The sequence below is a fragment of the Prionailurus viverrinus genome, chromosome E3, assembly GCF_022837055.1.
Source record: "Prionailurus viverrinus isolate Anna chromosome E3, UM_Priviv_1.0, whole genome shotgun sequence".
Lineage (NCBI taxonomy): Eukaryota > Metazoa > Chordata > Mammalia > Carnivora > Felidae > Prionailurus > Prionailurus viverrinus.
Window position 1 is genome coordinate 33,087,762 of NC_062576.1, and position 25,304 is coordinate 33,113,065.

Here is a 25,304-nt window from a genome sequence, read left to right on the forward strand (position 1 = left end):
AGTTACTGGAGTCTTCCCCACCCCTGCACTCCAGATGCCGAAAGGGAAGGAGGCCCACTAGCCAATGCAATTTTAACATTTTCTGTATCAACCAAGCTACCCTGTCAGTACCCCCCAAAAATACCACACAAAAATAATTTTTTAACTTTGCATATATTTCTACACGTGAGAGTAATCTTTGAAATTTGACCAGGCTCTTCTTACAACTGGTTGAACCATCTTAAAATCTGACCAGGTCTGCTTTAGGCCAAGACATTGAGCGAGGAGCTCTGTGGGCTTTTGGTTACATCGTGGGTTTGCTCTGGCCCCTGAATCAGCAGAATCAGGCCCCCTCACTTGTGAGGACAAAGCCACAGCTGACTTTTCCCCTTGCAGGCCAGCCCAAGGGACTTCCAGAAGCCTGGCCTCAAGGGGCTGGAGATTCACAAGCATTAGGTAAGAGGTGGGATCAAGGTGGGGGCCTGGGCACAGAGCCAGGGGCGAGCCAGCCTGTGTCCTCCGGGTTTTGCAGGCCTCCCCCCTGCCCTTTCCTCACACTGAACACATACAAAGTCAACCATATGTGCAGGCATGAAGGGAGGGGGCAGGAAATGAGAGAAAGAGAGGGAGAGAACGAGGGATTTGCCCATCTGTCTGCCCATGCCCTGAGAGAGATGGGAAACGGGAATTTACTCTTCCCTCGGTGTCTATTCCTGCACGTCTCCTGGCAATGAAGAGAATTCTAGAATTTACATGGGTGTCTCCTTTTATGTAATTAAGAAAAAACAAAAACCCTATAAGCTGTCTTATAGGATGCTGGGAATTACGGGATATAGTGTGCACTAGGTACAGACACAGATGACCTCTTCTGTTTCCAGGGGTGATTTAAGAGCTTTTCAAGGGCTTCTGGGGACTAATTTTTCCCTCATTCTGAAGCAGCGTTTGGACTGTGCTACTTGAAGCCATGACTGGGTTTTGCAGTGAAGCCACACATCCATCACCGGGGTTCTTTTTTAGGCTTATCTTCTGAGGCAGCAGTGGCTTGAGGGAGAAGTTCTATAACTGCACAAGCTTCCAGCAGAGAATTCCCCGACCAATAAGCCGTTGGCTCTTTCCTGGAAGCAGGCCTTGGGGGAGAGGTTTGAGGTTCTTATTTTTAAGAGGCATGTTTGTAAAAAATGCCTTTACGTGTGTTGAAAAGTATACAAATCCTGTGACTCAAGCATCTCTAAAAAAATGACTTCACGCCATACCAGAGTCTGGTCCCTTTCTGCCTGTGACCCCACTTTGTCCCCACGCTGCTCAGGCTGGAGTGCAAGTGTGGCTTGCGTCTTGAGTGTTCTCTTGTGTTTCAGGAGCTGATGAGGTGCTCTTCTTTTGGCTGATGGAGACCACAGAACTCCTGGATTTCTGGAACACGAGACACAGAAGCAGTGACGATGAGGCAGTGCCTCCGGCAGCCATGCCTGTGCCGGTGAGGGCTGAACCCCCAGACGGCCTAACTCCCAAAACAGCCCTGTTCTGCTGCTGCCCTGTCTCCCATTGGCTCATTCCACAGATCAAGAATCCTGGGAATGCTGGTATTGGCCCCGGACACCATCTTCCTAGGTAAAAGGAACTCCACCGTGCGCCATGAGCCTACAAGCTTTAACAACTGACCCCTCCCAGCCCCCCTAAAATCCAGGCTTCCAATGGCCGCCCACCAATGTAGTCAGGTCGGCACAGGTTTGTTTTTTTCCTTTAACCAGTTTCTCACAGACGCCTGGCTTCCTGGGCTGAGGGTCATCCCAGCCCCTACTGGCCCTCCCGTCCCCACCTGAGGCTGCATGGCAGTGACCCTAATGCTCCACAGATGACCCTAGACAGGATCTTCTCCCACTCCGCCCCACAGCCCTCTGAGTTCCCGGGACTCACACGCACACGTACTTTGAATGATACCTCTGTAGGCTAAAGCAGCTGGGGAATCCGGTGCATCAATCAAAAAAGACTGTCCTTTGTCACAACTCTTACCTTGAGATAAATGAAAAAACATCGGTGAAGACAGTGGCCACACAAACTGGGGGTTCTTTCTGGTCATGTGACCTTAGGAGGCCTTGAGCCTCACCGGACAAGAGCAAAGCTGAGAAACACACAAAATGAACAGGAGTGTACAAGACGTGGGTTCCACCCGGTGCGTTTTCCACGGCAGCGGCCACCTGTCTGCTGGGCTTTCCCGGCACCCTCCCAAGGACACACACTGGGGTCCTAGGATCCAGGTGCCACGGTGCAGGGACCTCTGGCAGTGGTCGGAGACCCTGCCAGGCAGGTGCTCTTTTCTTCTCCCCCTATCCTGGGCAGAACCCCATCAGCCTACCCAGCACTGCTGGAGAAGCAGGGCTGTGGTTCTGCTCCCCAACCTTAGGTGGGTCGTGGCAAGGCCAAGTGCCGAACTATCCCTTCCTCACTTCCCCTCGTACTTGGGCACAGGGCCAGGGAAACTGAGATGAGGGGGGTGCAGGGAGGATCCAAGAGGAGAGGGGGTTGGCAGAGGTGGAGCCCAGATGAGCCCGGGCTCCCCTGGGACCATGGCAGAAATGTGGTAGCTAGACTAGGTCTGGGGAATGCCACCAGAGTCCCGTGATGGCCACGATGTTCTCAAGTCTTCCCTTCCCCAGGAGGCCCTCCCCTTCCAAAGGTACCCTGGTTCATTCCCCATTTTCAAGGCTCCCCTTTCCTCTGACTGTGCTCCAAGAACAGTCCTGTCAGAAGAGCTTGTTGCTGAGGCTTTCTGGTGTCCTCTGGGGACATCGATGCAGCAGCAGCCCCCCGGCAGGGATGGGGGGGCATTGTTATCACCCCCTCTTACACATGCGGCTGTCAGGACTTGGAGCCTCCAGCCGGCGGTGGGGAGAAGCAGGACTCTGAGGCCGGGGAGGGGCTGAGAACCCCAGGGCGAGTGAGGTGGCCTTACCTCCTGCTCCCGGGCTCCCACCCAGGCTGGAGCGCATGCTTCATCCCTTCCTGTCTATGTCCGGGCATCCACCTTGGCTCCCGCTGGACAAAAGAGTTCCCGAGGGTCACAGTGCCCTCACTGCCTTGTCTTCCTTTCCACTGTACGAACGTGCTAACCCCCTTTCCTTGCTGGTCTCGTGATTTCAATGACAAATGAGGCTCAGGGACATGTAACGTCACACGGGACTGCTCCCTAGAAGACACTTCATTCTCTTAGCTTCAGACTGAGCCGCAGCCGCCCCCAGGGGCCTCTGCTAGCAGCTCTTGTAAAGTGCTAGAACTTTGCTTCTTTGTGACTAGTGGAGTCAGGCAGGAGGGCAGCTGCCTCTCTCCCTCACAGGGGCTGGGACCTGCACACTGGCTTGGGGCTCCCCGAGCCTGGACAGGCTCTTCCGGGCCCCTCCCATCCTATCATAGGGATCTGAGGGACCCGGACTCCAGCTAGGGTACAGGCTCACAGCAGTGGGTGCGCCCAGAGCCACTGCCGAGCCTGTCCCTCAGCAGCGCCCCTGTGCTCCAGCTGCCGCTGGGGACCTTTAGCAGCAGACCTGTGCTCTGACCACCCGAGGGAAAAGGGCGAACTCAGCACCACCCCTGGTCGGCGCAAAGTGGTTAATCTCCCTGGGTGTTTGCCCCTCCCTAAAAGAACAGCTGGGATTTCCTGTGGTACCTGGGAGGCCCCCAGCACAGAGTGCTTCTCAAGGGGGAGCAAAGGCTCCCGGGATATTCTCCTGGGCCCCAGGGTTCCAGAGAGGCACGCAGTCCTGGGGCAGCCCCGCACTCACCCTCCACCCCGTGCTCTAGGCCCCACCTCCCTCCAGCCCCCCAACAATCTGGCCTGCCTGGGCGTGGCCCACACAGCTCCCCAGCCTGCTGCCAACCCTCAAGCCTCCCCTGCCTCTAAGGAGTAGGAACCTGGCCCTCCCCACACCCGTGTCTCCCCTGGTCATGGCTGCCCATCAGCCCCAGCTCCTAGATGGCTGGGACCTCAGCCAACTTTCTCCCCAACCATCAAGTCCTGTCCCCTTCCCTCTCCTGCACGTCCCTTCCTCTACATGGCAACGCCCAGCCCCGGGCAAGTCCTACCCTCCTCCCCACTCCCCTGCAGAGCGGCCTGCAGGTCTCCCTCTCAGCACTCGCCCCTGTGCCCTGGCTCAGGGTCTGATTCTCCTTTCCCAACTGCTGAAGGCCCAGCGGCCAAGCTTGGCTGCAAAGCTGTCCACACCTGGGCTCCAGCCTGCCTTCCAGCCTTCGCCCCTTGGCTTCCTGCAGGCCCAGGCCCCTCTGCTCGTGCTCCCACCCCACCGCTTCTGCACGTCACAGGCACGGCCGACATACCCAAGTTCAACTCTGTGGTCCCCGAAAACAAATGTAGAGGCAGGTATAACTTAAAAGGTGTGGACTGCCCTCCCCACCATGCCACTTAGCAACAGTGAACACACAATGGGGATGGGGTCCACCATTCCCTCCTCCAGGGTCACTGCCGCTCACGGGGTTGTCTAGAGGGGATGTGCGGGACTCTGGCATTAAAAACGGGGCATTTGGGAGCACATGGTGGCTCAAGTGGGCTAAGTGTCCCACTTGAACTTAGGTCAGGATCTCGCGGTCTGTGAGTTGGAGCCCTGCATCGGGTTTTGTGCTGATAGCTCGCAACCTAGAGCCTGCTTCGGATTCTCTGTCTCCCTCTCTCTCTGAACCTCCCCCGCTCTTGCTCTGTATCTCAAGAATAAACATTAAAATAATCTTTTTAAAAAGGGGGCATTTTTCATGTAACCTAGCGGCTGAAGGCAGACCAACACCAAGGCTAACTGTGTTCAGGACTTTCACCTCAGAACCTAATTCCTGAGACGGGACCGCCCAGCATACCCCTGCCCAGTCCTCCTCCGGCCCCCTCGCCTTGGGTGAATTCCTCTCCCATGGCCTCCCAGCATCTTGCAGACAGTCGTGACCCATGTTCCAGGCCCCACGCGGCCCCCTCGTGACCCAGAGGTTTACTCGCTCTGACTACACACCCACGCCTACGGTTTCCCTCGCCTGGAGGTGAGCACCTGAGAGCGGGCCCTTCATCTGTGGCCCCACCGTCCACGGTCGTGGCCATGCGGGGTGTGAACACCCCGCTTGGCGACACAAAGTTGAGATTGGCACTCAGACTCACCCACCTATGTGTGGGTCCAGAGGCACTTTTCCGAGGAGAGGGATCTTCAGATCCTGGCACAAGACCTCCGCGCCCCCCGTCGTTGGTGGGAATATCTGAGACTCTTTCTATGAGGCAAGTTAAAAGGGAAGAGTTAGGACTTTGTTTTCAGAATTAAAACTGGACATTTTAAGGCAACTTTAAAAAATGGCTGTTTGAATATGAAACAGTAACCACCCCAGCAGAGTTTTTCTTAAATCAGCATTATTTTGGTGTGTGATCCCACTTCCCAAAATGAGGGGGAAAGCAGAAACTGTGACACAGAAACCATGTCCCGGGCTCTCCTCCACCACTACGAGGAAGGGCCTGGGCCGCCACACTCCCACCTTGCACTTGGGGCAGACGAAGACACTCATGTTCTCCACCACTCCGATGATGGGTAACTTCACCTTGTGGCAAAAGCTGATTTCTTTGCGGACGTCCTGGAGGGACACCTCCTGTCAAGGTTCAAAACACCATTTATTTCAAGATCAAAGTGAAGACAGACCGTGTGCGGGCAGGGGCGGCAGTGCAGTGGATTCGGCACCAGAAAGCCTCACGTTTAATAAGTATTTGGGGCCGACCATGTGCTGACGCCTGTTTGGGGCATGGACTCCCACAAACCCCGAAAGGATAAACCTGAACAGCCATATGGTAAACGTACAATGATTGTGCAGAATAATAACCTTTTAAGACACCTCAGGGTTGTTTTCTCAGCAGTACACGACTGTGCACCATTGTCTAGATCAGGGGACAGTGGGCCTGCTGTTTTTAGAAACTTCTGGACGCAGCCACGCCCATTCCTTCACATCTCATCCCAGGCTGCTTTTGTCCTCCAATGGTACAAGGGAGTAGCTGTGACAGGATGTAGGAGACATAAAGCCTAAAATATTTATATCTGGCCATTTAAAAAAAAAAAAAAAGGTTTGCTAACCTCTGATCTCGACTTCGGAACACAGCTTTAGGGACAAGAAACTAAGGCACGTTCCCGTATTGAGATCGAATTTACTTCTGAACTCTGAAAGTTCGTCTGACAGCATGAGCACTGTGTGTAATGCTTGCTTAGTACCCTCTCCACGCCCCGGTGCCACAGTATTGCAGACACGTCTGTGGCTTTACCATGTGCGGGGTGCCCGGAGGCTCAAGGCTTCCAGTCCTCCCTCTCTCCTGAGCACACCTTTGGTTCTCGGTCTCTCTGGCACGGAGGGAGAGACACAAAGACATTTAGCGAGAAGGTCAGCTGTTAAGAGTCCCCGCATCTCCTTGCACCTCTGTCGTTCTCTCCTTGGTGGCGCCGCTGTGTCAAAAACGCCCCCCAAAAGGGTCCGCTGCCTGTAACGGTGGCTGTGAAGGGCTCTGAGAAACCGGGAGACCCTACTGTCATGTCACACTCTGCCGAGAGGTTCTGGAGGAAGGGCACACAAATGTGGAGTGTTCTTCCATGGCTTCCAGGAGAAGGGCCAGCCTCTGCTCTTGCTGTGCCTCTCCTTTTTTTTTTAATTTTTTTTTTTCAACGTTTATTTATTTTTTTAAGACAGAGAGAGACAGCATGAACGGGGGAGGGGCAGAGAGAGAGGGAGACACAGAATCGGAAGCAGGCTCCAGGCTCTGAGCCATCAGCCCAGAGCCTGACGCGGGGCTCGAACTCACGGACCGCGAGATCGTGACCTGGCTGAAGTCGGACGCTTAACCGACTGCGCCACCCAGGCGCCCCAGCTGTGCCTCTCTTCTTGAGCCCAAGGGGCAGTCTGTGCTCTCTTTCATAGTCAAGTTGCCTTAGCCTTTTTTTTTTTTTTTTTTAACGTCTCTTCATTTTTGAGAGAGCAAGCGTGAGTGGGCTAGGGGCAGAGAGAAGGGGACGGACGATCCAAAGCAGGCTGAGCCGACAGCCGACAGCCCAACATGGGACTGAAACTCATGAACCTGAGCCGAAATCGGATGCTCAACTGACTGAGCCACCCAGGCGGCCCTGAAGAAGCCACCTTGATGCAAAGTGGATTTCTGTGGTTTCTCAACAGATGATTTTGAACCAGTTCACAACAAAACTGAATAGCAAGAGTTCCTGTATGCTCCCTGCGCCCACCCCCCTAACGCCTCCCCGCTATCAACATCCCACGACATGGCGCTGCATTCCGAACAGATGCTTTTCCTTTGCGGTAACCTGTTGGGACCACACTCAATCGTGTGGCCGGCCTGGAGTGGCCCCGACCAGCCTAAGGACAAAGCCACCCTCCCTCCACTGCCGCTCCCTGGAACAGGTGCTCCCTCCGCTGCAGCCACCAGAGGGGCGTATCTGCTCCTCTGCACGCCCCGCAGAGGCCCCCTGACCAGCACCAGAGCCCTCTCTCGCGCCTGTCGCGTCGTCCGCTCCCTGACCCAGGCACCCCCCACGTGGCCCGCCGTGGTCACCCCCGCTTGTCGGAGCGCCACAAATGCACTGCGTCCGGCACCCACGTTCCTCCATGAACCGCACAGGCCCTGAGGGAGGACCGGCCTTTTCCCTCCCTGGCGCCTGGCCCGAGGCGTGTTCGTAGTGGGTGTTCGGCGCAGGTCTGACAGGGGGTGATACTGACTGCCTCGCAGACAAAAACCTACTTTCTTGTGCTTTCTTAGGAGTGGAGGAGAGTACCGTGACGGGTGTAACTCGTTTCTTGGGACCCTGTGAGAGCAATGACAAGAACAGAGCACATCGCAAACCTGACCGTGTTTGTTCACCACTGGGCTCACTCAGGCTGACGCTACTGCTCTCTTCTCAGCGTGCTCCCAGCACGGCCTGCGTGCGACTAGGACAGGAGGACCCGGGCGTCGCTAAAGAAGGGGCAAGGGCTGTAGCAGCTTATCCAGAAGCCTGTCTATACCCGAAGATGGCTGTACGGAAAACCAGACTTCCTCCGTTTGTCGGAGACGTGAACAGAAGCACTGCAGGGGGATGGATGCAGGGGCACAGTGAGGGGGGAGGTGACCACGAGGGACAGGCTGAATTCTAAGAGCACCAGTGGCCTTGCGGGCTTGGTGAAGGCCACTTCAAAGCGATTTCGAGCCGCTGTTTAATCTGTGGACAGAACTGCGGCATGCTCATTTCGTACACAGCAAACGCCTGGACCACGGACAAAACATTTCACAAGTTTCTGCAGATCCGAACCGAGGGCGGTCGGAGCACGTGTTGGCGGGAGCTGCTTCAAGAAAAGGGGCTCGAGACCGCACGAGAAAGAAACCGTTCGACAAGGCACAGCGTGGCGCCCTCTCTGCCCGGGCGCTCGCTCACCTGAGGAGTAGTGATGATCACCGCCCCATCGACGTGTGCCGCGGACAGGTACTGGATGGCCGAGAGGTGTTCGTCCGACGTGCCCGGCGGGGTGTCCACGATGAGGTAGTCGACCTCTCCCCAGTCCACGTCCCGAAGGAACTGCTTAATCATGCCTGGAGAGAGATCCAGTGAGGCCCTTCTCTTTCTCGTTTCCGTACTCACGACTCTCTCGAGGCGGTTCAGGATCTTCACGTACACTTGGTCTGTGCTCTACATCAGGGGTGTCTGCCCACGGCTGGGCTGGGGCGCGCTACTGGCATCTGGCAGCTAGAGGCCGGGGTGCCGGCACCCTAGAAGGCAGAACACAGTCCACCCCTCCCCTAACAGAGAATTCTCTTGGCCCCAGAAGTCGCGAGGGCCTGGGCTCAGGAGCCCTGTCCTAAAAGACACTTGTGCATGGTTACCTTAAGCCTCAGCGGCCCAATCACCTTGCTATGATGTCACCTCACACCTTTCTTGGGCATAGAAAAGCTACTATAAAACCACAGTGAAAATAATTTCAGAGTTACAGAGGTCTTAAGGAGAAAAATGCCATCATAGATGTTAAAAATTGTCAAACAGCCCCTGGTATTTCTGTTAGGCTCTCTTCAACCAGTGAAGGCAACAACAGAGGCCACGAGATGCTTACAAATGATACAGTGCAAAAGCCCGGCAGATCACAGTTGCCATCCTGACGGGCCAGGCTGCCCTTGGAAGATGGTAAGCAAAGAGAAAAAGTGGAGTGGCAAACCATTCTTCTTTGGTCCCCTCCAGATAACGGCATCGTCAGGACTGCTGAGCAAGAAACCCACGGACATCACCCCCAGGTTGTCTTCCAAGAACTAAACAGGATGAAACAAGAAACATTTAAAACCACAGGGCAAGGCACTTCCTTGTCATTTATCTGAGCTCAAAATGAAAAAACCATTTGGGGAACTAAATGACCACGTGACTTATGGGTCTATTCATTATTTTTTGCCAGTTTATTATTTATTTTGAGAGAGGGAGGGACGGACGGAGAGAGAGACGGGGAGAGAGAGAATTCCAAGTAGGCTCTGCATTGTCAGCACGGAGCCTGACCTCACAAACCGTGAACTCATGACCTGAGCTGAAACCAAGAGTGAGGCCATTAACCGATAGCCACCCAGGCGCCTTGGGTCTATTCATTCTTTAAACCCACAAATCGTTTTGAGCAGGGGGAGAAGAAGGGTTACCATATGGGGGGGGGGGGGGACTTGAAAGAGGCCCCCTGGGGCCCTGTGCTGCAGCCTAACCTCAGCTGAAGCATCCTTTAACTGCTCTCACCTGGGTTGGCAAACCTTAGCTTCCAGGCCAAATCTCGCCCACCTTCTGCTTTCGGACGTCAAGTTTTATTGGAATACAACCGTGGTCATTTGTTCACGTATTATTACCTTCACACTACAACAGCGGGTAGCGTACCGTCCCTGAACTGCAAATATTTACTATCTGACCCTTCGGAGAAACAGTTTGCCAGTCCCTGATCTTAACTGTATTCCCTGCACCTAAAACAGTCCTTCGATAGTATCTGCTGACTGAGCGTTGGGTTGAGGAAAGTGTTGCCAGCCCAACCCACATCTGCTACGTACACAGGACACACTACCCTGAAAATAAGGCAAAGAGAAATAATAGGGTGCTTGCGTGGCTCAGTCAGTTAAGCCTCGGACTTCAGCTCAGGTCACGATCTCACGGTTCTTGAGTTCGAGCCCCGCATTGGGCTCTGTGCTGACAGCTCAGAACCTGGAGCCCGCTTTGGAATCTGTGTCTCCCTCCCCCCCCCCCCCCCGCCCCCACGACTTTTGCGCACTCTCTCTCTCAAAAATAAACATTGAAAAACAAAACAAAACCAACTCACCACTGGAGACCAGCCCGAGCCACTCTGGTGAACCTGCACAAACACAAACATGGACACACGCATTTGTAAGAAATGACACGCTTAGGCACACTTCTCACACAGACCGATTTACACATTAAGAAAACAACTTCATAAAACAATTCATCCTCTCAAATGCTACCACTAAATCTTTACTAGAGAGTGAACAGCTGGGGAGAGGCCATGGGTCATACAAGCTCTATTTCTCAACCCCCCACCCTCCCTGAGTTGGGTTATTTTGAAACCCTGGCTGGTTATGTCTAGTCAGGTTCAAATATAACCTGGGGCCGGGGGTATTTTACAGGTGTGACAGCAACCAGGCGGGGGTTGTCGAGGATGTGCAGGGGACTGTGGCACAGCAAGGCTGTCTCTGTAAAAGGCCAGGTGTGAAGCAGCGACACAGACCCTGGCCCATCGGCGGCCGGGGTGTCAGCCTGTGAGCACAAGAACTGGGCGGGGGGGGGGGGGGTGGGGGTGGGGACAGGGGAGAGGTGTCGACAGGAAGCTCAGGGGCCACTTCATGATTCACACTCTCTTTCCAGCAGACGTTCGTTAACAGCCGGCGTTCAACCCCACCCCGCCTCTTCCTCTTCAAGCTGGACCTGACTCCACTTCCAAGTACACGGCAGTCTTAGCAGCTGTGTCGCCGGGCAGCACAGGAGCCCTACTGCTAAAACGCTCTCCGGAGATCTCATTCCCACGCCACGTCAGTCTCCCACAGCCAACAGCTCAGTGGCTTTCGGGATATTCGCGGGAGCTGGGCCCCCACCACCAGTCAGTTTCAGAACATTTTCGTCACCCCTTAGCGGTCGTCCCCGATCCTTCCACCTCCCTCCTATCCTAGATGACCACCACCCACCCTTGTCTCTACAGAGGTGCCTGTTCTGGACATTTCACAGACATGCAACCATAAACCAGGTGGTCTCTGATGACTGGCTTTAAGGGTTTTTTAGCTTTTCTTAATTCCAGCAAACATGCAGCGTTGCATCAGTTTCAGGAATACACCACAGAGACTCTACAATTCCATCTGCTACTCTGCTCATCACAACAGGTGTGTCCTTGGTCCCCCTTCACCTATTTCACCCAGGTCTTCATTTAAAAAAAATAAACAAAAAAAAAAACAAAAAAAACAAACAAACAAAAAACGGGCGCCCAGGGTCTCAAGAGGTTGAGCATCTGACTTCAGCTTAGGTCATGATCTCACGGTTCATGGGTTCGAGCCCCGCATCAGGCTCTGTGCTAAAAGCTCAGATCCTAGAGACTGCTTCGGATTCTGTGTCTCCCTCTCTCTCTCTGCCCCTCCCCCGCTTGCACACACACACACACACACACTCTCTCTCTCTCTCTCTCTCTCTCTCTCAAAAATAAACAAAGATTAAAACAAACAAAACAACAAACTTCTTCCCTATTTAAACTCATCCTCCACAATGGCAGGCTTAAAAGAGGGGGTAAAAAACATAATAACCCCACAGGGTATGAGAAGAAAACAGCATCACTTCGATTTTATCTCACCATGTAAAAAATTCAGCGTCTATAAAATACTCACCTGTTGGTACATTCAGTGCTACGTGCCCGTAACTGACAAGTAAACACAGAGCCGTGCTGTGGGCGTGTGCGAAGAAGCTGGTTACTGATGGCACATGAGCACACGTGTTGGACCCCTAAGCTCTTCCTCCCTCCTGGATGGTGTCATGCCCCTTCCCGAGGCGCCCTCAGCAGCAAATCCCAGCCCTGACTAGCGCCCATAGGCCCGGCCTGCCTGCCTCTGGCTACTGTCCAGCTCCCCTACCCGTCACCCTGCCACTAGTCATTGTGCTGGTGACACTCCTGCCCCAGGGCTCCTGCACCTGGCTCCCTCAGCCCAGGAGGCTCTTCCCCAGCAGGATGCCCTGGACCACACCCTCCTAAGCAGCAGCTCCCCTTGCTCCTCCCATCCCCCCTACCCTGCTCTCATTATCTTTGATCTGTCAGCTGCCCCCCTCCCACCAGGGCTGGATGTTTATTTGCCTTGTTGACTACGCTCCCCCAGCTCGCGCACGGTGCCCAGCAGTTATGTGAAGAATGAGCCAATCTAACACCCTGGGAACATCCTAGCTCTCCGGCCTCACTTTAATGCACTGTCTTCAAGGGGGACCCTTTCTGGGACTGCTTCTTACCACCTAGGAGGGAGAGATCAGCACCTGTACAGACTGCTGTAGGGCTGAGGTCCTCCTCCGGGTCACTTGCCCGCCTCGCAGCCTCAGCTCCCTAGGGGTGACAACGAGGGCAAAAACATTCCCCTATTTCCAAGGGTATGGACCCCTGGCAAAGACCGGCCTAGCTTTCCCAGGCAGAGTGAAGTTTCTGTGTCTTACTTCTGCATTTCACTCGTGTTTCCCTTCCCCTCCAAGAAGGCATTGAAACTAATACTTCTCAAAGGGCGTGGGTGGACTTTATATACAATCCCACCCCCCCACAACCGTTCACAGCTGTCGTTCACGTAGACGGACCAGTGAATGTTTGTCTGGTTTCAGCATGGCCGGGTGGAGACGCACGGCTCTGCTCTGTCTGGGATCAGCCGCTCGGCCCAGCCGTCTGCCGTGAGGATACTGGCTGTGGTGTGCATTACAGTTCTCACCTGTTCTCCTTCCAATCCCATCATCTTGGGAATCGATGGCCCACATATATCAATGTCCAGAAGGGCGACCTGGGAAACAAGAAGAGACCAGAGCAGTGATGCAACTGAGTGTGCAGTCCTCCAGATGTGCACTACTGGGAAAGAAACGGGGCTTGAAGAAAAGAGGAAGTGCAGAAGATAGAAACTAAGTCAGATGTGGACCAAATGGAATCTCAGGGGAGTTACAGCATGCATCTTCCAGGCGACGGAGACACAGTCGAGAACTCCTGAAGAGAACGCGGCACAGTCCATCAACGCCAATGATTTCAGCACCCACCCCCAGGTCTGGCCCAACTCCAGGGTGATCTAACAACCCAATGTCCGGTCAAAGATTCGGGTGCAGCCACTGCTCACTGTTCACTCGGCCTTGACCGTGTGCCCGAAGGGGAGGTGGGTATCATTATCCCTGCTTTACAGAAAACGAAACTGAGGTTCAGAGAGGCCCACTGACTTGTTCAATAAGCAAGAAGAGCTGGGACGTAAACCAAGGTCTCCCGACTCCAACACCGGGCCCCCTTCCGTGACCCCGAGGGGCCTGGAGAGGAAGGCCAGAGTGGAGGCTCTCGCTGACCTCTGACCAAGCTGCACTGCACTGTGATCATGAAAGTTAGTGATGGCTTCCCCTTAACGCCTACCAGGACACTGAAGGTAAGAAGGAAGTCGAGGGAAGCTGTGTGAAGGCTGGGAGGACTCCTCCCACCCCAAACGCCCCAGCTTCTCCGCATGACACAGGACAGGCTGGGAGACGCCTTCAGGAACCCTCTGAAGAGCAGGAGGGTTGGCATTCCTCTCAAGACTTCGACGTCAACAATCCGGAGTGCAGCACCTCCGGGTAACTTTTGAACTTGCTCCAAATCCGCTTCTTGCTTCCTCTTCGCTGCTCCCAGCAGACCCCAGCCTCCACTTCCTCACTCTGCTCACCCTGGATCAGGAACCGATTCATGATCAGACCAGCCTCTTGGCTCCCCCGCCCCCTGCTGGGCCACCTGGAGAACGCAGCCCAACTATTCTCAAGCTGAGGACCCGGTTTCCTTCCCTTCACGCTGGCACTCGAGGCTGGTGGGTGTTAATGATCTAGACGTTTTACCTCAGGGCCTCACGACTCAGGAAATCACACCATCACTGCAATCCTAACAGGCTTTCCTCGCACTCTCGGTTTCTACTCAGTCTCTGCACCCTTTCTTAGGGGAACGATTTTATCAGTTTAGAGGAACCAGGCTCCCCACAACCAAGGGGGCAAATCCTGAGTGCAAAGATGCAGGAGTGCAAGAAACACATCCCATGCACTCTCTTCCCTGGTGGTGTCCAAAAAGACTGACATGTCTCTGCTATCCAGACCTCTGGGCGGCCATGTATCCTGTCCCCTTCACACTTCCTTTTGAACCTGTCACTAGCCCAGAACCGATCCAACTAACTCCCTTTCTGCTCAAGCCAGAGAACCCTAGTAGAGACAAACGTGCCTGAGTAAACCTTACTGGGGCCTCTGTGAAAGGTTCTAGAAGCCTGATGAGACAAGCAGGCTTTGCCACAACGATCTCCCAGCCAGAGACTGGGGGAACAGGGTACCATCAGGATCCCAAACTTCCCCTTAAGAAGAGGTGATGGGGACACCTGGGTGACTCAGTCGGCTAAGCGTCTGACTTCCGATGAGGTCATGATCTCAGAGTTCGTGAGTTCGAGCCTGGTATTGGGGTCTGTGCTGACAGCACAGAGCCTGGAGCCTGCTTCGAATTCTGTGTCTCCCTCTTCTCCCTGCTCCTCCCCTGCTCACACTCTGTCTCCCTCTCTCTCACAAAAATAAACCTTAAAAAAATAATAAAATAAAAAAAAAAAAAAAAAAAAAGAGGTGATGGGAGGTAAGCTGTAGCCCTGATGGCATTCCATCCAGCCACCCATGTGGACTGTTCTCTCCACCCCAACCGTCATAGCTCCTAATCCCAGAAGCCAATGTTCAGGACACCATCGGACCCCTTCCAAGCTCTAAAGTCTACAAGCCCCGGACACATGCCTTATTCCGTCCAGAAGCCCCCAGAGAGGGCCCGCTAATGCTATAATCCCCTTTCAGATCACAAAGTAAGATGACCACTTGGTCCCTTGTGGGAGTTGGTGACTCTGCCGCAGAAAGACAGTGTGTGAGCTTTTGTGGTCTCCCAGCTGAGGTGTCACTTTCGAAGCTTCTGCTCCCTTCACCACGACTCACAAAATCCCAGACTGCCGGTGGTCAGTGGGAGCGGGGGGTGCGTCGTCCTAGTTCTGTTCCCTCGGGGCTCAAGACCCTTCGCTAACAAGTTGTTGGGACACCTGCCTGCCTTGAGTGCTAACACAGAACAGTCCTGCTGAGAGTCAGGGATGCGCTTCCCCGAGACAGTGGACAGAAAAGGGACCAGAACTGCCCCCCTGAATTTAGGGAAGGAAGGAACATGTGCTATTTGAGATTAATCAACACAATAGATGCAGAGTCTACTGTCCGTCTGTCAACAGCCTCCAGCCTTTGGAGACAGTGACGTTCCCAGTCATGAGAAGGATCTATGGGGAAATACACTTTCCTAAGTGCAGACTTTTTTTTTTTTTTTTTTTGTAAGCCACCAGTGCATCAAGAAATCCAGCCTATCAGCCCTATTTCCACACTGGATGGTGTGTTTCCCTTCAGTTGCGGAGTCCAGACAACTACTTCAGAACGTAACTAGTGGAAGCATCGTTGTGTGTGTAAACAACAGTCTCCTTCCAAGTGGTTACTTGCCTCTGGCCTGGTGAAAGCCCATCTTCGGACCGTTTAGGAATATGCCTGACTGCTTCTAAAGGCAGAGAGCATTCTGGTTAATGTGGATATTCTCTCAGGGAAACCATCACAGTTTTTGGCTGACCAACCGGCCAATGCAAATGCGATCCTCAAACGGCAAGGGACTGACAGAAGAATCAGTCAACAAGTAGATTTCGAACCTCCTCAGCACGGTGCTTGGGGTAGGCTAAAGTCGAAATCGTCACCGCCTCCCCCTCCCGTTCCAGTTGGTGGACGAAGCAGTAAGGACGGCCGTCACAGAATTTACCGAGCACTTCCCCCGCCGTCAGGCACCATACTGAGCCCTTTACATTTACACCCATTACTTCCTTCGGTGCTGACGCTCATTTTACAGAGAAAACGGAGGCAGAGAGCCTGGGAACCTGCCCGAGGTCACGGAAGCGGTGTGGACGAAGCTGTGATGGGAACCCAGGCAGTCTGACTCCAGGGCCGGTATTCCTGCCCACCACACTCTACAGCACCCACCACCCTGGAGCTCTGATTCTGCCCTTTCTCCAAAAGCGGTAAGGCCCTGCTTCTTCAGTCTCCTGGACTCTCCCTTCATTTGTTCCCTGGCCACTGTTCCACCCACGGCCCTACTCCGGGTCCTCCAGGAGCAGCCACAAACACCGCCTCCCGCCTGGCTTCCTGTACCCTCTAATGATACTCAGTCACATGCTTGGCCGACTTCAGTGCAATGCTCTTAACACAACGCTCAAATCCTACCTCTTTGCTCGCCAAATGTCTTACTAGGTCATTCAAAGCCTCCCTGGTCTGGCTCAGCCTCATCTGTGGCTCCCTTCCCTGCAGGAACCCCACCAGACTGCCTGCCACACACACTTCCCTCAGTCCCTGCCGGAGTCCAGAGGCCGCCTTCTTCAAGCCCAGGGGTCCCTCCAAGTTCTCCCTCCTGTGTCCGAAATCCCTAAAGCACATCTTGGAGGGTGGACGCCAAATTCCAGAGAAGCCCACCTCAGCCACTGGAGGCCGGCAGGAACAGCTCCAGCACCAGCAAACGATCAGAACAAGAAGAAGGAAGAAGGGAGAATTCAGAGCCTGGGTGAGTCAGAGAACACCGGGCGTTTCAGATGACCCAGCCCAGCCGCTTCACTCCCGGCCTGTGGCCTCCCCAAGGGTTCACCCTTCCTCCAAAGAGGCACTTCCCCTGCCAGCACCGGTGCTTCTAGTGCTACAAACCAAACTGGGGGCCAGTAAACTACAATCTGGGCGCCAAACCCAGCCCGTTCCCTGTTTCCGTACAGCCCACAAAGTAAGAACGGTTATTACGTTTTTAGAAGGGTGGAGAAGGGGAAGAAATTACACAGTTTCATGCTATAAAATTCAAGTACCAGTGACAATAAAATTGCATTAGAACATGGCCATGTTTGTTTCTTTACAGATTGTCTATGGCTGCACTTATGTGTAAGGGCAGGACTAAATACTTGCTACAGAAAAGATTTAGTCTTTGTAGGCCTTCCTATGGCCTGCGAAACCTAAAATATTCACATTTTGTGTAAAATGTTCTTTACACAAAAGTTTGCCAACCCCTGGAGCAAACTCTAATTTCTTTTTTTTTTTGTTTTGTTTTTTGTTTAATGTTTATTTATGTTTGAGAGAGACAGAGACAGAACGCAAGTGAGTTAAGGACAGAGAGAGAGGGAGACACAGAATCCGAAGCAGGCTCTGAGCTGCCAGCATAGAGCCCAACGTGGGTCTTGAACTCCCAAGCTGTGACATCATGACCTGAGCTGAAGTCGGCTGCTCGCCGGACTGAGCCACCCAGGCGCCCCGCAAACTCTAACTCCTTAATCCAGTGATTTGAAAAATGTATTCCTAGAGTCCCTAGATACTGGTGAGGTGTCTCAGTGGCCCCCGTGTATATTGAGGGCAGGTCAAAATGGTAGGCTTGATCTCCTACCCACTGTAGCTGGCTTTTTTGCAGAAATGAAGCCTTCTGTTAAGATCTTACGGTGGTATTTCACACTAACGTAGAATGGTTTATCTCCTACAAGGATAAAACGCTGAAATTCACCCAGCTTTCACAATCTAAAAATAAACACATGGCAGTTTTGAAACTTCGATATTGAATTAATCGCACTTCTACATTCCCTTCTGGCACTTTTTTATTTTTTTTTAAAGTCAAAAAGCGGAGGGCCATTTATCAGAGTTAGAAAAGAAATCTGAACCGAAACTCAGCCCTCGTATATAAAAAAATTACTCCATATTCAAAACGCACGAAGAGAAAACTAATACCCAAAGATAAGCCCATGTACAAAAGGAGGCACAAAGACCACGGGAAGAACGGAGAGAAGAAATGGCTTTCAACACGAACAAAATACAACTGTTTTTCCACGTAGGCCCTGAAGAGTATCCTGATGCACCAGAGCGCAGTTAGTTGCCAATTCACGTCCAGAGAACAGCAGGCTCTCTGACCCACAGCACGCACAGGGCCAGGCAAGCCACAAGCCTTCAGCGAGGGCTGTCGTTTCGGGGTCAACCTACCAGAGACTTGGAGTCTAAGAGACACCCAGGCTACTCTAGTAACTCTGATGTGTTAAGTATTTATTGGAATTTTAAACAAAATTTCATTCTAGAAAAAACCAAAAACACAGAATGTGTTCTGTGTTAAAACACACACACACACACACACACACACACACACACACACACACACACACAAATCATAAACCACAGTATCCATGGTTTTATTAGGCATAAAGTGGCAACCAAAGTGAATAGGAGGGTCATTTTTCTAAGGTCAATGCAAAATTATCTCGACTCCCATGAAGAATCCAACGTATTTTTAAAAATCGCAGGGACTGTAAATTTCCGTTTGAACTTTGTGGTAAAAACATTTTTCCCCCCTCTTCCTCACCACATCACACCTTTCATTAAGGCTGAAATCCAGAGAGCAGACCCAGGCAGCTGGGAGTTTTCACACCCATGTGTACACTTGGCCAGGAGTGAGTGGCCCAGTTCAGGGGTTGGCAGACGTTTTCTTCCTCAAGGGCCAAATAGAAAATACAGTTGACCTTTGAGCAAGACAACCCCTGTGCAGTCGAAAATCCATACAGAACCTTTGACTCCCCCCAATTTTAACTACCAATAGCCTACTGCTGACCGGAAGCTTTACACATTAATAGTCAATTAGCATTTACTTTTGTGTTACACTGTAACTATATTCTTACACTACAGTAAGCTAGAGAAAAAAAGGTTACTAAAAAACTCATGAGGAAGAGAAAATACATTTATGGCACCATAAAAAACCCACATGTAAGTGGAACCATGCAGTTCAAACCCCTGCTATTCAAGGATAAACTGCATTTTAGGCTTTGTGGGCAAAATCAAGGACGCTATTTACCACTTTAAAAGCAACCATTTTTAAATGTAAACACCATTCCAGCTCACAGGCCATAAAAAGAGAGGGGCTGTATTTGCCCTTGGGCTATAGTTTGTAGACTCCTGGCCTAGAAACAGGCAGAAAGGGGCTAATAAAGAGAAAGAAGTCTGAATTTGACAAAATCATCAGCACACCAAGAGATTAAATGTCCACCTGCTATCCATTTTCATAGCTGGAGAATCTAACAAAATACTTCATTTCACTGTTTAACAGCTATGCTTTCCTCCTTCTCTCTGCAAGGATCTAGATTCCAAGGAAGCCAATCCAACTTAGTCTAAGGAAACCGTTCTCTACAAACCCTCAGGAACCCTCACACAGGAGTCTCTCCCAGTTTTGCCCAAGGTCCCACCTGTGTGTTTTCATCCTCTGCTAGGCCGTGGGCAAGGTGGGCACTGAATGTGCTTTTTCCAACACCACCTTTCCCGGATAACACCAAGATTTTGTGTTTCACAGTCTTCAATTTTTCTTTGATTTCTTCTATGGCTGCAAAGAAAGCAAATCAGGTGATGAAGCCTCTGACCAAAGGGACTTGCCACAGCTAAATCCTTGGGGCTCTTTCAAGGGATTGTGGGTGAAATACAACCTAGCTAACGGCGATAATAAGGACTGCCAAGAAAATAAGGCAATGAGCACATCTGAAATCTCGTTTATCGGTTGACCGGTCTGTGTCCTCTTTCTAGAACATCAGCTCCAGGAGGACAGAGACTGTCTGCAGCATCCACTGCTACATTCCCAGCTCTAGAAGAGCTTCACCCACATTAACACGTCCCAACCGGGGACAAAATCTGCCCGGGAACATTTTTGGTTGTCACAAGGAAGGGGTGCTATGGACATGTAGTGCATAGAGGCCACGATGCTGTGACATGTCTAACAACGGGCAGGACGGTCCCCCACCCCCCAAAGAATTATCCAGATCCAAAGTTCAGTAGTGCCAAGGCAAAGAAACTCTCACAAATAGCAGGCACTTAGGATGACCACGGATGACGATCACATACTACACATTTACTACACATTCAATGTTTCACCTTCCTGCAAATCCTTAAAATACCCCCATGAGAGAACTACTGCCCCTACACACACTTATTTAAAAAGTAGGCTCCTGGGGCACCTGGGTGGCTAGGTCGGTTAAGCGTCCGACTTCGGCTCAGGTCATGATCTCACGGTCCGTGAGTTCGAGCCCCGCGTCGGGCTCTGTGCTGACTGCTCAGAGCCTGGAGCCTGTTTCAGATTCTGTGTCTCCCTCTCTCTCTTCCCCTTCCCTGTTCATGCTCTGTCTCTGTCTCAAAAATAAATAAACGTTAAAAAAATATATAAAAAAATAAAAAATAAATAAAAAGTAGGCTCCAAGCCCAACGTGGGGCTTGAATTCATGACCTTGCGATGGACAGTCGCAGGCTCTAGTGAGCCAGCCGGGTGCCCCTTGCCTGTTTTTACGGAGAAAATGGAGGCTCAGAGAAGTTAAGAACCTTGCTCAAGGTCATACTGTTTGTGGGACCCAAGAACCAAACCCAAGTCTCTTTGAACACTTTCAAAACTCTCCCAGCCTCCTGCTTTTTAAGATCTTTCTGTAAGTCCCCAGAGTCTTCCCCCACCCTCCCATTTATCCTTTGTACTGATTGCTGTGATAAGTTATTTGCTTAGTTGCTTATTGTGGGTCTCGCCTGTTAAACTAACATCCACTGGGGCAGTGACCCCGTCTGTCTCATTCACAGTACCCCCAACACAGACCATTGTGCCCAGGAGGTGATGGATGCATATTTCTGTTAAATGAACGCGAGAATTGCTCCTTTTTCAAAGGAAGACTATGTTGTCCAAAGAATAAGCCCGAGCCCCGCCTCCCCCACCCCCCAAGTTCAAAGTCTATACCCTACTCCTTGTGCTGAAGGCCTCCTCCGACCACTGCCGGTCACTGTCACTCAAACCTCCGGCCCCGCCCACACTTCGCCCGGACTCCGCTCACTGATCCTTCAGGCTCCGCCCCAGCCCGCTACTTCCCTTTACTCTTCCATGACTGAAGGCCCCGCCCCAACCCTGACTTTTCCACGCCCCGTCTCCTCTGGGACCACCCCTCCTAACAGGCACCCTGGTCCCGCCTCTGTCACTCAACCTTTGGGCCGTCCCTCATCACCATCAACCATCTGCTGTCCCCGCACGCCCCACCTCTTCCCGGCTGGCGCCCTTCACTTCCGGCTCAGGTCTCGCCCCTTCCTCACCTGGGTCTGGAGCGGCGCCGGCTCCAGAGGCGCAGAGCCGCTGGTTGGGGCACCCCTGACATGAGGCCCCTCGGCCCGCCTGGGCGCTGCCGGTCCCGGGACAGCCTGCATGGGGACAAGGTCACAGTTAGAGGGGTTCCTGTCCCTCCAGCCCCCCTATCCATGCCCCCTCCGCGCGCTCACCCTGAGGCACCTCCTCCATTCCGGCTGTCTTCGACGTCTGCGCGGGTCACCGGAAGCCGCCCTTACGTATTTCCGCCCCTTGGAGCCCAATCTGACTCTCCAGCCGCGCGAAATAAGTCTCAGCAAGAGGGTTGTGTGCATGCGCAGGTCTTGTCTGAGCCGCTGCGAGTTCTGAGCTGCAGAGATCCTTTGGGAATTCTTCAGCACCTATCTCCTGGGAACAAAGGCATTATCCTACGTGATCTCAATGCCATTTCATACCCAAGAAATACTGATGCAAAATTGTTAGCTAACATACACTTTATATTCAAATTTAAGAGCCATTTAATCCATGGTCCCAGATAAAACTTGCCCTCCACATCTCCATCCTGGATCCAATCAAAGGTCGTATCTTCCTTTTGTTCTCTCTTTAGCCTGTTTTAAATTGTTTTCATTTTTTTTAATTAAAAAAGTGTTTGAATTTATAAGAGCGAGCCCCCCCAGGTACACATGAAACGGAGAGCGGGGTGGGGGGCATCCCAAGTAGGCTCCTCACTGAGCCCAACCGGGGGCTGGAACTCACTAGCTGTGAGAGCGTGATCTGAGCCGAAATCAAGAGTCAGACAACAGACTAAGCCACCCAGGTGCTCCATTAGTTTTTGCAAATAGAGAACAGCCTTCCTCCTTCCCATGTTGCCCTTGTTTTGTCTTTCAGGACATTGATAAATTTGGATAGTCCAGGCCAATTGCCTTATAGAATACCCCATTATCTTGATTTGTCCGATCCCTGCCCTTATGATTAGATTCAGGTTAGAAGTTTTCGACAGAACATACTTGGGTAATGTGCTTTATTGTTGTATCACAGCTCGATGCCCCGAATTCCCAGTGGGAATGTGAGGGCTTGGTCACCTGGGGAAGCTGCTGTTACTCCGGCGAACGGTACCCTTTTCCATTTGTAATGAATAAAGATTGGGAGGTGATTCGTTCAGAGCATGTGACTAGCCTGCTCATCAACGTGCCACTCTGGTTTTAGCATCATTATTGCCTAAATCCGTTATACCTGTGCTCCAAAATTGTGCCTTTGGAGGAGAAAAGCTCACGGTCAAAATAGTTTACTTTTCCTGAGGTCACACAGTTCATGGCGAGGGAACCAGAGGGATGAACCTCGGCCTCCCAGCTCCAGAGCCGGCAAGGTCATCCGTAACATATGCCAGGTGACTCCGTGCGAGGTGCTGGTGCCACCAAAGTGCCCTGATTCCTGTCGCTCTGGTGCCCGTCTGGTTGGGACAGCAGATAATAAAGCAGGGAATTACAGAATTATAAATGCTATGGCAGAACACAAATGGGGAAGAGTCAGGGAGGAATTCCTTAAAGCTGAGCAGGATACATAGATTAGGACAGGGCGGTGGCATTGACAAGTGGGGTCTCAGACGGAATGAACAGTGTGAACAAGCCCAGAGAGGAATTCTGACCTCTTAGGCAGGGACTGTTGGGATCTCCAGTTTGCAAATAAGACAAGGTCAGAGAGAGGGACTTGCCCGAGGTCTTAGAGCCAGGAGGCTGCACAGCCAGGCTTCCAAAAGAGTAGGACCCAGGCTCTTGACCACTAGGCCACACGTTGGGACCCAGGATGCAGATTCCTCTTTGTGAGACTCAAGAGAAGCGAAGGGACTTGACCCTGGGCCTCCCAGCCAGCAGGCCTCACTCGACTCTTGTGACCACAGGCCCTTTTCCCCTCGGCCACACAGCAGAGGGCTGAGGCCAGCCCCACACTTCAGATCTTCCTTACTGATGTCCCCCAAGACATTTCCAGCGTATTCCTCCCAGCTATTTCCAGCAGCCCTACTGCTTCATAGCTCTCTTCTGTCTCTCGTGACCCAGGGGCCCGCCCATGCAGCGAGTCTGCTCGGTGGCAGCGAAGAAAAGATCTTCTGTTCAACCCGTCTCGCTACTCATTCCTCACCACCAGGCTATAGAAACGATCTCCTTCCACACTAAAAAGTGAAATCGGGGCGTCCGGGTGGCTCAGTTGGCTGAGCGTCTGACTCTTGATTGTGGCTCGGGTCATGATTTCATGGTTCGTGAGATAGAGCCCCGCATCAGGCTCCGTGCCGAGCACGAAGCCTGCTTGGAACTGACTCTCTCTCTGTCTCTCTCTCCTCTCTCTCTCTCCTTCCCTCCCTCTCGTGCTCCAACTAAACTCTTTAAGTAAAATCAAATAAACCTCTCAGCTTTGCTCTAGGTCTCTCCTCCTCTCCCCAAACTCCTGTCTCACCTGGGATGGAATTTTCCATCTGTGGGAGGGGGAGCAGATGGGCAGCAACTAGGCTGCAAAGCAGATTCCCAGGCCCATCCTGACCTCCTCAATCAAAAACTTCAAGGGCTGGGCCAGGGAATCCTCATCTTTACCCACTCACTAGGTAGTAATTATATTCACTAAAGCTTGAGAACCACTTCTGAAGACGAGTACACCTCAACACTCAGTTCTTGGCCCATTTCCGGTCACACTGTCCACATCCTCCCAGGATGACCAGCTTTATCCTGATGGCATCCTCCACTATCCAGTAGGAAACATTCTCCAGTCTTCAGCTCGTTTCTTCCTAAGTTCAGACACATGTCTCCCAGTCAACACCTGATGGATTTTACTCCATGGGTGTCCCTCAGCTGTAACCAACTTCCATCCACAACTTTCTCCCCCAAACTAGTTCCTCCTTCCGGAGTTCTGATCTCAGAGAACAGTCCCACGACTGCCCTATGAACTTGAGTCCAAAAATCTGAGCATCAGCCTTGCTTTCTTCTCACCATCTCCCTTGTATCAGTCATCCACTGCTGTGTAAAGAGTCACCCCAGATATATGTAGTGGTTAAAACAATGGTTTATTTCTCACGAGTCTTCCGTTTTTATCTGGGCTCACTCATGTGGCATCGTTCAGAGGAGAACAGAGAAGATTCTCAGGTGTGCCTCCATTTCTCTCCACACGGCCCCCGTATCTCTACACGGTCTCTCATCATTCAGTGGTCTTAGCCTGAGCGCCTTTCCACGGCAGCTGTACAAGTCTGCAAACAGGTGCAGGGTCACTTTCCCACACTGTGCTGGTCACATCAAGTGACAAGGACAGGCTAGGTTCAAGGGGCAGAGAAACAGAGGCCACATCTTGATGGATAGAGTGGCAGGTGCATAAAAGAAATGGCGGTCAAGACTGGTGGCCATCGCTGGAAACATTCTTGAGGTCTCCCTTCAGGTCCGATCAGGGATCAAGTCCCATGGAACACACGTGTGTGTGACGCGATGTCCTCCCTGCCCAAATGCCCCAGTCCCTCCCCCCTTGGTGCATCTGTGCCCTCCCACGGTGAACAGGGCCTTCTATTCCCGGACTCTGTGCTCAGGCATGTGACTTACTTTGCCAACGTGATGTGTTAGCCAACGTGACCTAACAGAAAACAGACATTTGCCCGTTTTCCCTTTCTGGCCCTCTGCCATCGCCAGGAGAACACGTCTGGGCTGGTCTGTGAACGGTAAGATGTGGGACAGAGCCACCTACCCAGATCCACAGGTGACCACGGATGTGGGAGTCCAGAAGGACCATCCAGTCGACTCCCAGACTCATGAGCCAAATAAACACTAGTTGTTTTGAGCCCTCAAGTTTGGGGGAGCAACAGACCCGTGACGGCTCCTTGCTGCCTTCCTCCCAGACCTCATCCTCCTGGGCCTTAGCAGGCCTCTCTAGGCTGTGCCTAGCGGCTGTGCCTAGGCCGGAATGAACACCCTCCAGAC

At 52.4% G+C, this 25,304-nt stretch overlaps 2 protein-coding genes across 3 annotated transcripts in view; one reads left to right on the forward strand and one right to left on the reverse strand.

Annotated features, from left to right (window-relative positions):
- TVP23A (trans-golgi network vesicle protein 23 homolog A) overlaps positions 1–4,679 on the forward strand; it is a 32,305-nt gene extending 27,626 nt beyond the window's left edge. Inside the window, exons 7-8 of the mRNA XM_047838571.1 lie at positions 376–435; positions 1,335–4,679. Of these exons, the coding sequence (XP_047694527.1) occupies positions 376–435 (60 nt within the window). The 3' untranslated portion in view covers positions 1,335–4,679. The remainder of the gene's footprint in view (positions 1–375; positions 436–1,334) is intronic.
- On the reverse strand, positions 135–21,612 carry NUBP1 (NUBP iron-sulfur cluster assembly factor 1, cytosolic). Of its 2 annotated transcripts, none has more exons than XM_047838570.1 (11): positions 21,552–21,612; positions 21,369–21,473; positions 19,505–19,638; positions 12,938–13,006; positions 10,303–10,335; positions 9,181–9,271; positions 8,409–8,563; positions 5,491–5,601; positions 5,130–5,232; positions 1,918–1,989; positions 135–1,389 (listed from the first exon to the last, which is right to left on the reverse strand). In XM_047838570.1, the coding sequence occupies exons 1-11, from the start codon at positions 21,568–21,570 to the stop codon at positions 1,331–1,333; spliced, it is 951 nt and encodes a 316-aa protein (XP_047694526.1). In that variant the 5' UTR covers positions 21,571–21,612; the 3' UTR covers positions 135–1,330. The 2 variants fall into 2 exon arrangements, with proteins under 2 accessions (XP_047694526.1, XP_047694525.1); XM_047838569.1 differs by having other exon boundaries at positions 1,906–1,989.
- Positions 21,613–25,304: the final 3,692 nt, after the last annotated feature.

Excerpts from the sequence above, each read along its gene's own strand:
- NUBP1 (XM_047838569.1), bottom strand. Across the intron at positions 13,007-19,504 it reads CAGAGGATGAAAACACACAG|GTCGCCCTTCTGGACATTGA; the intron begins GTGGGACCTTGG and ends CTTGTTTCCCAG. Across the intron at positions 10,336-12,937 it reads TGGGATTGGAAGGAGAACAG|GTTCACCAGAGTGGCTCGGG; the intron begins GTGAGAACTGTA and ends GTGTTTGTGCAG.